Source organism: Accipiter gentilis, chromosome 10, assembly GCF_929443795.1.
Source record: "Accipiter gentilis chromosome 10, bAccGen1.1, whole genome shotgun sequence".
NCBI classification, from domain to species: Eukaryota; Metazoa; Chordata; class Aves; order Accipitriformes; family Accipitridae; genus Astur; species Astur gentilis.
The window spans coordinates 24,675,921-24,690,389 of NC_064889.1; the positions used below are offsets into that span (position 1 = coordinate 24,675,921).

The 14,469-nt window shown below is 37.6% G+C and overlaps 1 protein-coding gene across 3 annotated transcripts in view; it reads left to right on the forward strand.

Annotated features, from left to right (window-relative positions):
* Positions 1–14,469, forward strand: part of PIAS1 (protein inhibitor of activated STAT 1) — a 63,428-nt gene that overhangs the window by 44,360 nt on the left and 4,599 nt on the right. For 2 of the 3 annotated variants that reach the window (XM_049813391.1, XM_049813393.1), the window contains exons 7-13: positions 2,244–2,349; positions 3,854–3,927; positions 9,299–9,459; positions 11,271–11,401; positions 11,721–11,898; positions 13,077–13,219; positions 13,554–13,591. In XM_049813391.1, the coding sequence (XP_049669348.1) occupies positions 2,244–2,349; positions 3,854–3,927; positions 9,299–9,459; positions 11,271–11,401; positions 11,721–11,898; positions 13,077–13,219; positions 13,554–13,591 (831 nt within the window). Of the gene's footprint in view, positions 1–2,243; positions 2,350–3,853; positions 3,928–9,298; positions 9,460–11,270; positions 11,402–11,720; positions 11,899–13,076; positions 13,220–13,553; positions 13,685–14,469 lie in introns of all 3 variants that reach the window. The other variant, XM_049813392.1, reaches the window with a different exon arrangement.

Below are 14,469 nucleotides of genomic sequence, written 5' to 3' on the forward strand. Positions count from 1 at the left end.
AGTTATAAAACATCACGATGGTGTTTCGCAATGGATTTCTTGTGGAGCGTAAAACAGTCTCCATTCAGATTATGGAATAAATGATGGCTGAATGATTTTTCTTTTTTTAAAACCTTCTTTTATCTAATGAGAACTGCAGGTATCAGAAATAAGCATTTAAAATTGAACCTGTTTTGGTTTACGTTGCAGAAGTGCCTGCATGCAAGTTGATAAATCCTGGTTATTACTCTGCATACAGTACTGCAGTTTTGCTTAAGAATACCAGAGAGGATTTAGGGAAAAGAAACGTTGCAAGTCTGCGTGGACTCTAAGCTAGTCTCTTGTGAACTAGCTCATTTCTCAGGCTTCATATATATTTCAGTTACAAAAACTATATTGGCTAACTACTAGCTTACAATACAAAACTGAAGAGAGTTACAGATTCTTAGTGTATTTCATGAGAATTAGATGCCACTCAGAACTTCCCCACTCACAAGATGTAATGCTACTTGAAGTGATTGTTTGAGACCTTGACAGTTAAATGCGAAGAAGTATTTTATATTTGGATGTGGCTGTATAGTACAAAATTTGAATTCCCCTCCTTCCCTTCCCTTAAGAGTCAGTTGCATGTCTCAACTGGTGTACTCTACCTTTCCTGAAGTCATAATTGTGATTTTTACACAATCTGTTTCAAGAGCCTTCTGTACAAGTTGCCTTGGGCAAGTTCCTAGCTTTGTAGATTCAAGCTGTCGGTAAATAATTTCACAATGTTAATTAGCATTTTTCTAACTTCTATACTAATTGAGGCATTAAACAAACAAGTTAAAGCAGTAGTGGTTTTTAATGATGTGAGAAGCATTCATTGTAAGAATAAAATATTTAAAATGTGGTATTTCTGATGCTATTTCAATTTGTGTGATTTTATGGTAAGATATATTACTGAAATCCCATCTTTGGATTCTGGTGGCATCCTAAATAAAGGATGGTAGATGTCACAATTGTATGCTTTTTTGTTAGTGGAAACATACATGGCAGTTGCTGGGGGAAGCTTTTCATTTTTCAATTTAAAGTATATGAGTGCAGCTACAGGTTTAGGAAATGCTGTTTATATCAAAAAGTAATTGATGTACCCTAACATGAGAACACAAATTTTGTCCTTTCCATTTTGGGAGTCGGGGGAGAGAGGGGTGGTGCTGATGAATTCATAGTACAATGTTACATTTTTAGAAAGACAGTCACTACCTGCTGTTGTTAGTAGCTTGCAAGAAGAATGAGAGCTTCAAAAATCTCAGGCTGTGGTTTGAAATCAGTTAGCAATGCCAGGAAGAGCACTCTGCCACTCCTGCTCGTCCCTTGAGGGAAGGCTTACCCTGCTTACAGGGGAGCTGGCAGAGTTGATGTTCAGTCTGCATCTGACCTGCTTGTATGCCAAATTATTTTCTGTAGTAGCAGAAGTGAGCATCCATGGCTTTTTGCTGATGCCGATAAGGAACATTTGCATGGTCTTTTCTGTTGAGACTGACAGGGGGAGGTGACCTAACCTATTCCAGAGGGGAAGGACAGACAGTTGGGAGTGGTGACTTCTTGCCTGCTCTGGCTGGATGCACTAGAGTGCATCTTGGCCCCACTGAACTCTTGAACTCTTTAACTGCCTTACTTCTGTTAAGCTTCGTTGGTGAAGTTAGCATTTCATAGACAGTAAGTGCAGGAAGATAAGAAAGTTCAACAGTGCTTCCAGACTGAGTAGGAAATACTGCAGATGATGCATCTTTTTATGTATTGCTTTTGAAGAGCCATCACTGCTGATTTACATATTTTGAAAATGAAATAAGCTTTTATTAAAAAAATAATATTGATCATATTTGACCCAACAGCTTCCCTTAAATGTATTGACACAACTGCAGTACCTAACACTTTTGATGTAAAATTACCCTTCTTAAATGTACTGTAGACTGCGTGTCCTGAGTTAGATGTAAAACTTCCAAAAGTGTCCTAAGTGCTGTTTTAATAGCTTGGTTTGCAGCTAAATCTAACGTCAGTGAAGCGTGAAGTCACTTTTGTTGCATCTCAAACTCCAGCCCTGTGAACTTTCTGAAGCATGATGGGTTTTCTCTAGTCTGAAAACTCTGCCATCTAAGTCTTGTAACTGTTTTAGAAACACAGTGCCCTGTAATCGCGTAATAAATTGCCTAAGCATTGTATAAAATTCAAGCTGTCTTTTGATTAAAACAGTTTTTACTTTGATCTTTTGTTCTGTTTTCTAGAACTATTCCATGGCAGTCTATCTTGTAAAGCAGCTGTCCTCTACGGTGTTACTGCAGAGGTTGCGAGCAAAAGGAATACGGAACCCTGATCATTCTAGAGCACTAAGTATGTCTGATGTACTACTTGTTTAACAAGGAAAAATAGCTTTTGTAAAAGGAGATTTGAAATAGGACTGTACTAACTGAGGTTTGGACTTCCTACAATTCTATGGGTTTTGAGAATCTGATAGTGGTGTTCTTTGTATTCAGTTCCAATTCAAAAACTCGGAGGCCTTTGTTTGTACTAGGAGCCAGTCCAGGAACCCTGTTGACACTGTGAAGGGAAAAATGCAAGAGAATGTCTTTCAGTTCAGCCATACTGCCTTTGTTTCTTCAGAATAGAATAACTGTATTTATATAGTTAACTGGTAATTCAGTACCTCATGCAAGCTGAACTAAATGCCTGATACTAAACCTTGATGCTGACATGCTGGAGGAAAGTCTCCATCAACACAGTTTTTGTTCCTTTGGGATGGTATTGTGGAGTCAGCTCCTGGAGAGAGAGTGTCTATAGCGCAATACTCCTCCCAGCCCCCTTCCAAATTTAAGTGTGAGGTTTGCTGCTTTATTGTTTTCTCTGACAAGTGCATGTTGGTATAAGTTTGTATAATAAAAAGGCAAGAAAAAACTGCTGCATGTTTATTTTTCAGGGAGGGGGTGAAAATACCAACACCTCACAGCTGTTGGTCATACTTTTTAATGATCAGATAACATGGGTTATACACAGCACAGGACCTTCTCCAGAAGGGAAGAAGTTAGTCTACCAGTAAATGCTACAAAGCCAGTGGTATCTAGTGCTGGGCATTAGCTTGTGCTAATGCCGTATGATGATTTAAATGCACAAAAATCTAGAGAGTTGCCAGGTGGCTACTGCTCTGTGTATATAAGGTGAGAATGAGTGTGTGGGTCTGGTTCATAGAGCAGGAGGAACATGGAACTGACTTGTTCGTTTACCAAATGACTGCTTATAAAACAGTCCTTATAAGTAAAAGTAGAGGATGGGTAGAGATGAAAGACTTCTGTAAGTGCCAATACTTCACTGCAGTTATTTAAAACTCAAATTTTATCAGGGTACTTCTGATTTCCCATTTCTCAGCTTGCTTTTCAATTTTCAATCACAGATTGCTTGATGAGTATTTAAGAGGTTTACGGTGGTGCTAGTCCATGTGAGAGTTACTAACATTTTTTTTAATGTACTTAAAGTTAACAGTCAAGTCAATGTGGCTCATCTTGTCGGTAGATTTTAAATAACTGTCAAGTACAAAGTTGTATATATATGAAAAGAGACAACTCTGTATGAATATGTTTTCTAGGGACCTTGGTTTAAGATGAGTTTTTCCTGCTTTTTTCTTTCTTAAATCCTGTTGTTTATGATCTTTCTAGAGAGTAAAGACTGCTTACGTTACATGTTTATTGTGTGAGTCTGAAACAATAGTCACTGCTGCTTGCTTCCAGTAGATATGGCAAACTGAAAGTTTAGCATGCAGTTTCAGACTTGGTTTATTTCTCTGTCATCCAATTTGTGTTTTAAATCAACTGTAAAATAAACCTTTTCTTCTTTCAAATAACAGTTAAAGAGAAACTGACTGCTGATCCAGACAGTGAAATAGCAACAACAAGCTTAAGAGTTTCTCTTCTTTGTCCAGTAAGTTTTTATTTTCATTCCCTCAAAACTGATTCTGATAAAAATGTGGCTGTTCTGGGACATGTATTTGGTAGAGGTTAGCTTGTGGTTTACCCGTGTGTTAACTTTGTGGGGATAGGATCTAGTGCTGAAGTTATTTGTCATTGTGCTTAAGCACATGATATACCCCTGAAAAAATGAGTATTCCATTAACTTGAAAATGCTATTCAAAATTATATGTAAGCATACATTAAATCTGTCACTAGATCATCTGAGTGTGCAGTTTGGGTCCTTGATTGTGATAAAACTACTCTTGGTGGTAAGGTAGGTGAATCTGACTATTAAGAATAGCTCTTCAGCCAGTGTCTCTAGTCAAAGAATTGAGCATCTTTTAACTGAAGTTGATTATATGCATGTATACACATAGAGTATTTAAAAAACTTAGATTAAAAATGAAGCAGTGTCCTTGAGATTGTTCAAACACAATTTTTTCCAAATTTGAAGTGGGAGAACATGGTTCCAATGAATGTGGAAGTGGCAGAGTTGTACTGTATCTTGACCTACTAACTGTTTTTTAACCAAGCAGATGCAGGGATAAGCGGTAGTTTATACCTGGGTTTATGTTATCATTGGTAAACTGCACAATATTAATATTATGTGCACTTTTTTAAATCTTTGGAACGTAGTGCTCTTGTTTTCAAGTACCATGCACCTTCAGAATACTTGCTCTCTGTATTGATTGACACAGTATCTTTATTGCAGTATAACTTTTTAACCTCTTTTCAAAATTAAGGATACGTCTGTTTCCTGGTTTGGCTCAATCTGTTCAAGCTTGACACGAAATTTTCACTTTCGAAACCTAAAGAAGAAAACTGTCTTATTCTTGCAAAATTGAAGCTTATTTCTTAAGTTATTAAATGTGTTCTTAAACTCTACCAACGTGAAGATAAACTTTATATATATATAAGCTTTGCTTTGTAAAAAGCACAATTGACATTGTGGTTACTTTTAATGTATGTATTAAGTTATTGTAAATCTTTAAATTTGGTATTTTCATGATCTTTAATCTTAAGACTTTCTCCAAATCAACATTGATGCTAACTAAATAATAACACATTTATAAGGAGCATAAAGCTCATCTGCAAGAAAGATACAGGGATTGCATTTACAAAGTAAAATCCACATCTGTAAACTTAGAATCTCATAACCTATAATCTTATAAAACTATGAACTTACGTGTCACATCGAAACTGCTGCAGATTTGGAACACTGAAGTATTTTGGGTCCACACCTGGCAGCTTATTTTGCTGAGTAGTTATAGTTGAATTTTTGTTGTACTGTTAGTACTTTGTTATTCTGGAAAGCACGATGATAGTCCGGTTGTTTTTTTTTTTGACATTTTTTATGCACAATATTCTTACCACTTAAAATTAGTTTCCTATACAGACAAAAATAGTAATCCCTTAGCAGGAATTAAATGACTGTAAGAGTTTAGAAGTGCCTATGTATTAATTCATTATCTTAAATTAATCTTCATGCATCTTCTGGAATTACAGTTTTACTTCAGTCGTATTTGATTAGTCAAAACTGCCACTTCAGGCAGTTATGTTGCTTTATAGATCATTCTGTGGGAGTTTTCTGGCACATTTCTGTTTGTCTTGATTGCCTCCATTACTGATAAAAGTTTTTCTGCAGTGCTTTTAGCTGCATTTTTCCCCTGCTTTAAGATGCATTTTTTTCCCCTGAAGACTGCAATTCAGATAAGTTAGTATTAGAGCAGGAATATCCTCTACAATATTGCTTTTAGGACTGCAAGTTTGCTAATACCTAAATATGTCAAATTCTATTTTGCTTTCTCAGAGTTCTGCCAGGTGTAAAAACAAAACAGCAATCAGACATTAGGATGTAGCTCTTCAGAAGCCCTACCTTTGTCAGTATTTCCTCTTTAAAATTTATTACTTTTCTGATAGACATACAAACCAAAGTCTATAGCAGATTATTTTGAGGATATTTGTCTCTATCATTTTAATAATGTCTACAAAACGTACACACTTGACTTTTTTCCCAGTATGTTCCTCATTCAGTGCTGTCTGATTTCACTGTAGCTCTTGCAGTAATCCATCATTGCAAAGAGTCTCCTTGCTCAGCGAGGATCAAGAGTAAGGGTACCATCCCATCGTTGGGACAGAGGCTGCACATTTCAACCTGTCCTATGAATAGAAGGGTTATTAGCATGATTCAGACCGTCCTTGGGTCTGAATGTAATTTTATTACAGCCTCTATATTTTTACTTGCTAATTTGTAAGCATTTGGCTCATGGAAGATTTTTTTGTAAATATTTTGTGGTTATTTTCTAATGCTTGAATGGACAGTGTATGCTTTGAAAGTACACATTGAAAGTGCTGATTTGATCTCCAACAGCAGAACCAAAAATTAAAGAATGACGCATCTTCAGCTCTGTTAATGTGAGGGTGCTGTTCTCCTGTCTCATTTGTTACAGGTGTGATTCTCTCGTGCATATACGTCAATAAAATAAATGGAATTGCATATTCAGATGGGGGTGGCAGGTTTAGACTTTGTAACCTTTGTTTTGCCCTCAAAAAAAGTGCAGAGTGAAGCAGCTTCTTCTTAATTTGTTTTGCATTACTGTTGAGCTTTTTTTAGCACAGAGGCCTGCTCTCCCTCTGAGACCGTGGAGTATGGAGAAGAAAGAAGCCGTCCTTAACTATTGGCTGAATCTATCCAAGATACAGCAGGCAAAAGGGGCTGGACTGAGTGTATTTCAGGAAGACGCTTGAAATAAAAATAAATAAATCCACAGGCTCTGCAGCCGGACCAAATATTGAACTGAACAAAAATTCCAAATATAGCATTTTACCATAGGTTTTCCAGCTTTGTTTACAAATCCTTAACTCCTGTTTTGGGTGCATTTTTTAGCGTGGAAGGATAGCAATGTTTTGTATTCTTGTAAAATAAATCAATGCAGTGTTTCTTTGGCTGCCGACAGGCAAGAATCAAAACACTAACAGGGTTGGAAAACAGAGTTTTTCAAAAGTTGGGATGCATCTCTTCTTTTATGACCTCTTCTTTTGTCAGTTCTGACACAGCTTGGCCAGTATGGCAGAACTGATCCAGGATGTTCAATGCCAAAAATGAGAAAGGAGACATCAACTTGTTAACGCTGAGTATGCTGATTCTATCTGCATGTGTATGTATGGCTTCGGTTAAATCCGACTGCTACTTAGAAATTAGAGCCACAGTTTTTTTACCAAAACCTTGTGAAAATGTTTCTGGTTTAAATCTGCTTTTTTACACAGGAGACAGGTATTTATGTTCTTCCTGCAGCATGTGTCTTTGACCTTCCTTATTTTTATGTTGCATCACATAGAAGCATCCAGGTTTTATCTCTGGTACCCTTACTCTTGATCCTTGCTGAGCAAGGAGACTCTTATTGTGCCCAAAAGACAAATGAGCCATTGACCTACCATCTGGGAGATAAGAATTCATAACAGACATGGATCAGGGGGCCTTGCTTTGTTGGGGGTTGATTATGTGATAGAAGTAATGTGCTTGGTCATGGATTTTGGGGGAGGGGGTGCCAAACACATGGCACATACAGCACCTCCTGCTGTCTGAGCTCTCCACCACCATAGCTGCAGACTCCCCAGGGAGTTCTCTGCTCTTCTCCCATCTGGTGGTGAGTTTTGTGACAGTGACTGAGGGCTAGAGGGAAGAAAAATAAGCAAGATCCTGCAGTCTAGCTGAATTTGCTGAGAATGGGGTGGAGGGATTTCTGCTTACGGGGGATGCAAAAAAAAATAGCATCATGGAGGAAGTAGTGGACTGTGAGTAGAGCCTTTGTTCTTGATACTGTTTTTAGTTTTCTGATATTCTGAGATTGAGTGCCATCCTGTGGCACCCATCTTGTATTGCTCAGAATCAGTATGCATGACCATGATGCTTGCTTAAGCCATACTAAAAACAGTTCCTCCTACTATTCACTGCTAGAATTGGCTGAAGGTTTTCAAATGAAGTCATTGTGCATGTTTTAGTCAAATGTATATAACTTCAAAATACTCGGTATAAATAGTTCTAATAAATATTTTTGTTGTTGTTTTCTAATGTGGGAAAAGTCTTCTTCAGACATTCCTACTTTTTACCTTTAGTATGGTCAGTTAAAGCCCCTCCTAAATTTGCAGTGTAAGGACTTTGCCAGAAAACAACTGCTTGTTTTTTTTGAGGAGAGAAAACTTTTTTATTTCAGGTTAATATTAAATGCCTTCCATTTTCTAATCAATTTTGCATTGAATGTAATCAAATCATATGTTAATGTTTTTATGGTCTGGGTTAGCATTGATTTACCTAATCCAAACTAAGATATTCCGGTTCCACAATTTAGCCTGAACTCTCACTGTGTGTAGCACTCCTATGTTACCTGCTCAGCTTAAGCACTCAACTGTGCTTTTTGTATTAAACTTGTGGAAGCTTTGTGCTGGCTTACAAAATCTTGCTGTCCTGGCCTTCCTACAATCTTGAAGGAAAGTATAGTCCCCGTCAGAAAGTGTACTTTAGAACTCATTTACTCCTGTCTCATCTTCTGTTAACATTTGTAGGCCCTTTTTAGTGTTGAAAAGATATGATGGTAGTATAGGGGATAGTCAGCTAATTGTACTTTACACAAAAAACAGGGAGTGAAATTTCAGGTTAGCTCACAACTGTATATGTAGCAGTGCTGTTTATCACAGCAGGAGGAGTATAAAATAGTTTCTTAATAGTTAACAGGTGTGAATTACTTTGAGTAGTCACTTTCTGACAGTGCTTTGGAGAATGTAGGGAAAATGGTGGAGTTAAGAGAAGCACGTCTGGAAACGATCCATAATCCTGCAAATGCATTTTCTGTATGCTTTCTTCTGTGACTAAAGTTAAACAAGTAGTCCTGGTGGTGCCCTGATGACTGAGTTATGGACATCAGCTTGAATGCACACTTTAACTGTGAGTGAATAGGAGAGGGCTGACCCATGTTCATAAGCTTTTAAAATACTAATGAAGAACAATTCTTTTTTGTGGTTCGTCCAGGACACTGGTATGTTACAGGTGCTCAGTGCACTCTGTATTTTGTTATGGGAATATAGAAGGATGTAGTCTTCAGCCTCCTTGATCACATGTAGTTAAAAATGTGATTTTTAGTAACTTTTTCTTTTATGCGATAATCAAACCTACAGGAAGGAGGGAACAGTGTATGTGGCCTGTATTTTAATCAAAACTTGAATTTATGAGAGTTCTTTCTGGAGTAAAACTCAGCCCAACTCTGTCTATTTTCAGACAGAAGAGCCCTGTTGGTTAATTTAATACCAAGATGATGTAATTTTGGTTTGTTTTTTTTCTCTTAAAGCTTGGTAAAATGCGGCTAACTATACCATGTAGGGCCCTGACTTGTTCACACCTGCAATGTTTTGATGCCACTCTGTATATTCAAATGAACGAAAAGAAACCAACCTGGGTTTGCCCTGTCTGTGACAAGAAGGCTCCCTATGAACATCTCATTATTGATGGGTAAGTAAAACTTGACTCAAAATGAAGGATGTACCTTACACTCTGTGCTTACTGTTCCTGTGCTGCACAGAATACAGTGCTCTGAAATCTTGGTTATTTGGCTGTGACTTGTTTTAAGTTGTCACGTCCTTTCATTTCCTTGCTGTAGGTGAAGAATTACTAACCAGGTACCTCTTCATTCAGTATTCTGGAATAATTGTGGTCATCAAACTGTTAAAGTTAATAATAATGAAAGGTATTCCTTCCAATCCTAGGTAAATTTTTGAGCTATCCTGCCGAAGATGGTTGTGGGATTTTTGGTTTTGTTTTTGGATCGCAAGGTGAAAACAGCACGTTGTCTTTTCTTTTAATGGAGCAACTGCACAAATCTGGCATGGTTGATAGCAGACATTCATGTTAGATCAAATAAATAACTGCCACCACCCCAAATGCATGTACAATTCCATGTACAATTTCACACTTGGGGAGTTGCTATACATAGAAAGTGACATAGAGATTGATTCCCTGGTACTGCCTACCTGTAAAACATTTTTAAAAAATAAATCTAGCATTGGTTTCCATGAAGAAATGCCAAGTATCTATTCCTGGGTTTGCATTTTAATTCCTTAGATGGGAATCTTCTTTCCAAAGTGTGATAAAGGAAGAGAACAAGTAGAGTTTTCTGAGAATACTCTCAGAATGTTTTACTAAAAAACCAAAACCAAAACTCCAAAAAAAACCCCAAACAAACAAACAAACAAAAAACCCAAACCCACAAAAACCCCTAACAACCAACCAACCAAAAAAATGCCCAAACAAACAAACAAAACCCCCAAAACAAATAGAACCCTATAAAACAACCTCACAAATGATTGAGTCTTTTTAGTGAGTACGTGCTTAATTTTGGTGACCTCACAGTGAAGCATAAGGTTGCTTGGGATCCCCTTTAAGGCCTTGCAAAAAGCTCTTGAAGAGACACTCGGGGCTCACACATGCTGCTTAGGATTCACGGACCCTGAGATTTATAGGTCCTCTGCTTTGGATCAAAGAACTGTGGGGTTCCTTGTTCTGGGTTCCAGCCTAAAATAGTAGACTAAGAGTAGTAGTAATTAAAACAGCCCATTTTCGTTATTTCTTCTTGTGTTGCCAGGTGTGGATGTTGAAGATTAGGTGATACAATTACAGCATCCCAAAGAGAAGGTTCTTTCTAGAAAATGTTTCAATCTGGGAAGGAGTGAACTTTCTCACTAATTAAACCAAAGCTCTTTCCTATGCAGAACCACATGAATAGTCTTGGTCAAAAGCTGGAATTCCCACTGGGAGTGATGTGGTGCCAGGATCCTAAAAGTTATAGAAGACGCAGCTAGAAGAGGCTACAAGTTTAGATTCCCATGCTCAGCTTTTGTTAGGAAGCTCTTACTTATAAAGAGGTTTCAGGAAATACTAATCCTTAAATACTCCTTTAAGATATAAGCTTCCTCAGTTAAATATTGTCAAAGATAAATATGGGTAAGGAGGAGTTGGTTTTTTTTAATGCTAGTTTACATTCTTTCTTCGCTTTGGGAAATGGAGAGTTCTGTGTCATGAGCTCTGCAGGATTCTGCTCTTGTAGTTCTTTTAAGGTGATGTACAGGTTTTTATTTTAGATAATATTTTAAAATTTTCAATAGCTCCTTTTTATCAAGGAAGCAGATGAGAGAAGGGTAGAACAATGAAAGCTTTCGACTTTTTAAACACTAATTCAAACTTACACTGACTAGTAAAGATATTGGAGGAAGAAAAAGGAGTTAAGCTCTTTTTGAGGACTGATATTAGATGTTTTTGATTGACAGGTTGTTCATGGAAATCCTGAAGTATTGTACAGATTGTGACGAAATTCAGTTTAAGGAGGATGGGTCGTGGGCTCCTATGAGATCGAAGAAGGAAGTACAGGAAGTAACTGCATCTTACAATGGAGTTGATGGTAAGTCATGTTTTGGGGTGTATGGACTCAATATCATACTGTTGAACTGTTAAATATTGATGTTGCTTTAACTTTTCAAAATGCTCATTGTTGCATGTATGTTTGTAACTTTTAATGATCATTTGTGAGAAAGGTTACTTGAGTAATACCTGTTTGGGGCTGATGATACTTTTAAGTTTTTATCAGTGTTACATAATTTTGTTGTCTTTTATTCTAAGTTGTAAGCTTTATTTATGAAGGCATATAATAAGCTGTGATGTTATGATGATTGTAGTGTTGTTGTAAGCTACAGCTTATAATGTTAACTTCCTTTGTATAGGATGCATAAGCTCTTCCTTGGAGCATCAGGTGTCTTCTCACCAACAGTCAAATAAAAATAAGAAAGTAGAAGTGATTGATTTAACCATTGATAGCTCATCAGATGAAGAGGAAGAAGAACCATCAGCAAAGAGAAGCTGTCCTTCCATATCTCCAGCATCACCGTTAAACAATAAGGGGTGAGAATAAAATATGCAGGCCAATGCAGAGAGAATATACTCATGATGGAGAGTAGTAACAATTTCAAAAGAAATTGTATCTAGAAAGTTCTGTATTTGGATTATATCCTGATTTAGTAGCTTATAGCAAATGGATTTGATCTTGGGTCACAAGGCCTGAGAAGATTGGAATAACAACTTTGAGTTGTTAAGTGTGTAACGTGATACAGTTTTTCAATGGCATTTGTGAAAATGAGTATAGAATGGCACAAAAGGTTGTGGCTTACAAGTATGTTTTTGCCAATCTGGAAATGTTTTTCTTCCATAGAGAAATATAAAAGCAGCACATACGGAGAGAGCGAGCAACGAGAAACATGGGTGTGGTATGGGAGTGTGTGGGTTTTGCCGGTGATAACTGCCAGTAGCATAGTAATACACAATGCCAGAATAACCTGATTACACCTAAGTAGCCAAGCTGTTAATAGCACCCTGGTTACATAAACATGTAGGGATGAAAACTGAGGTTAAACTGAAGGGATCCTGTTGTTGAAGTGATTACTACTACAGTAATGTAAATGACTCGGTGATCACTTAAAAACTCTTCAAGACCTTTTTGACTGTCTTCCATTGCTAATGATCTTGTAGAGTATAAATGTTGTGGTGTTATACAGATTTGTATGTGTTTTTGGGGGGTTCAATATACCTTTAGGATTGTCTTGTCCTGGCTTAGGAGTATTTGTAACATATTTATAGCAGAGATCCCAATACCATTTATAGTGAGAGTTATCAGTTTCTGCTGTTTGAGACCGAACTTTCCTTTGCTTTTAATTTTGCTAAACTGCAATTATCTTGGACTGAATTAACTTCTGATAAAATGTCATTGTGAGAAGAAAGCTTGGGGAACATGTGATGCTCATGTCTCTGCCACTCTCTCCCCCTCCCCCCCTTCCAGTCCCTACAAGATTCACTGAGGTGCTGTAGCAGTGTGATGCTTTCTAGTGAAGCTTTGAAATTAGTAGGGGAGGTTGTTGGACATCTGTCACAAAGTTCATAATGTGTACTGAGAGGTTGACTTTGTGTTAAATCTGAAAATGGGCATACCCTGTGTGGGACAGCAATAGAAATATTCAAATGCTGTTCTTTTAGCATTAAAGCCAAGACTATATTTTAAGCTTGTAACAAGCCTTTGTTTCTTCCAGCATTTTAAATTTACCCCATCAAGCATCTCCTGTGTCAAGAACACCAAGCCTTCCTGCTGTTGACACTAGCTACATCAATACATCACTTATCCAAGACTACAGGCATCCATTCCATATGACACCTATGCCTTATGACTTGCAAGGTGAGCTTCTGACTGTTCATAGCTGTAATTACAGCTCTCCAAGCAATAATAACTATTGTAAAAGGATTCAAATGTGCAGTTGTTTGACAATCCAGTAGTGAAAAATATTATTTTGCATCCACAGAGGATGAGATGGTATTTAAAAAAAAAAAAAGAAAATTTAGGTTAATATCTTAAGGTTTTAAAAGGATGATGTTTTGCAGGCTCCAGTAGTGAAGAGGATCTAAAGTGTCATCAGTATTATGCTGGTTTTATTTCAAAATAAATGGTGGGAAAATGGGGAGGTGCTTTTTTGTTTTGAGAAGCTTAATTTTTTTTCTTTGGCTCTTTACAGGTTTAGATTTCTTCCCTTTCCTGTCAGGAGACAATCAGGTAAGTAAAGGAAAATCAAGTCATATGGCAGATACTCTTTTCAAAGGACTTGCTGGCATGGATGTATAGGCGAGGAAGGAGCAGATGCACGATGTAGGTGTAAATGCAGGCAGGCTGCAGCTTTATTTTATACACATAGAAACTGTGACCAAACATAAGCATTGTATAAGTATGGGTGTAGGATAAGGCCTTAACAAAAGATAAACATTTCAGTTTCTGAGGGTTAAGCTCAGTCAGCCGCTGTTGTATTGTGGAATGACCCTCGGCCATGGCTGAAGGTCCACCAACCACCTCCTTAGTTTTTCATATCAAAGGTCTGACTTTGGCCATGTGTCAGTGCTGGGCCCCACCACTGGGACTCTTGACAGTCCTTTACACAATTCAGAGAGTCAGGGGCAGCTCTCTGTTTTTTTCTGAGGCTGCGTGCCTGTTCATACCATGTTTGCTGCCTTTCTGTAAATACTTACTGAAATGGGCTAGGTAAGTGCTGGCTCCGCCAGTTTTGGGAGCTAAGCAGGTTATTCTCAAAAGGAGGCTGGGTTGGCAAGTCCTCCCACTTGACCACACTTCCTCCTGTGCCTCCAAGAAAAGAAGGGGGCTGGAGTAGCTCACCTGCCCTTTGTGCCTTCATGTCTGTTCTGCAGTCTCAAGTAGGAGAATTGCACTAAATGGAGAGGGATACTTTTCATATCATAATTAAGACCAGAGCCTGCACTGTAGAATTTGAATTCAGAAAAGCTATCTTGATATTCAGTAAAACATACATATGAGAATTATTCTGAAACAAGTAGCGCAGAAGTCTGATGCTGCACTGATACAGCATAATTATACCAGTGCATAAATGTTGGGGAACAAGACTGAATAGCCTGCATGTATGT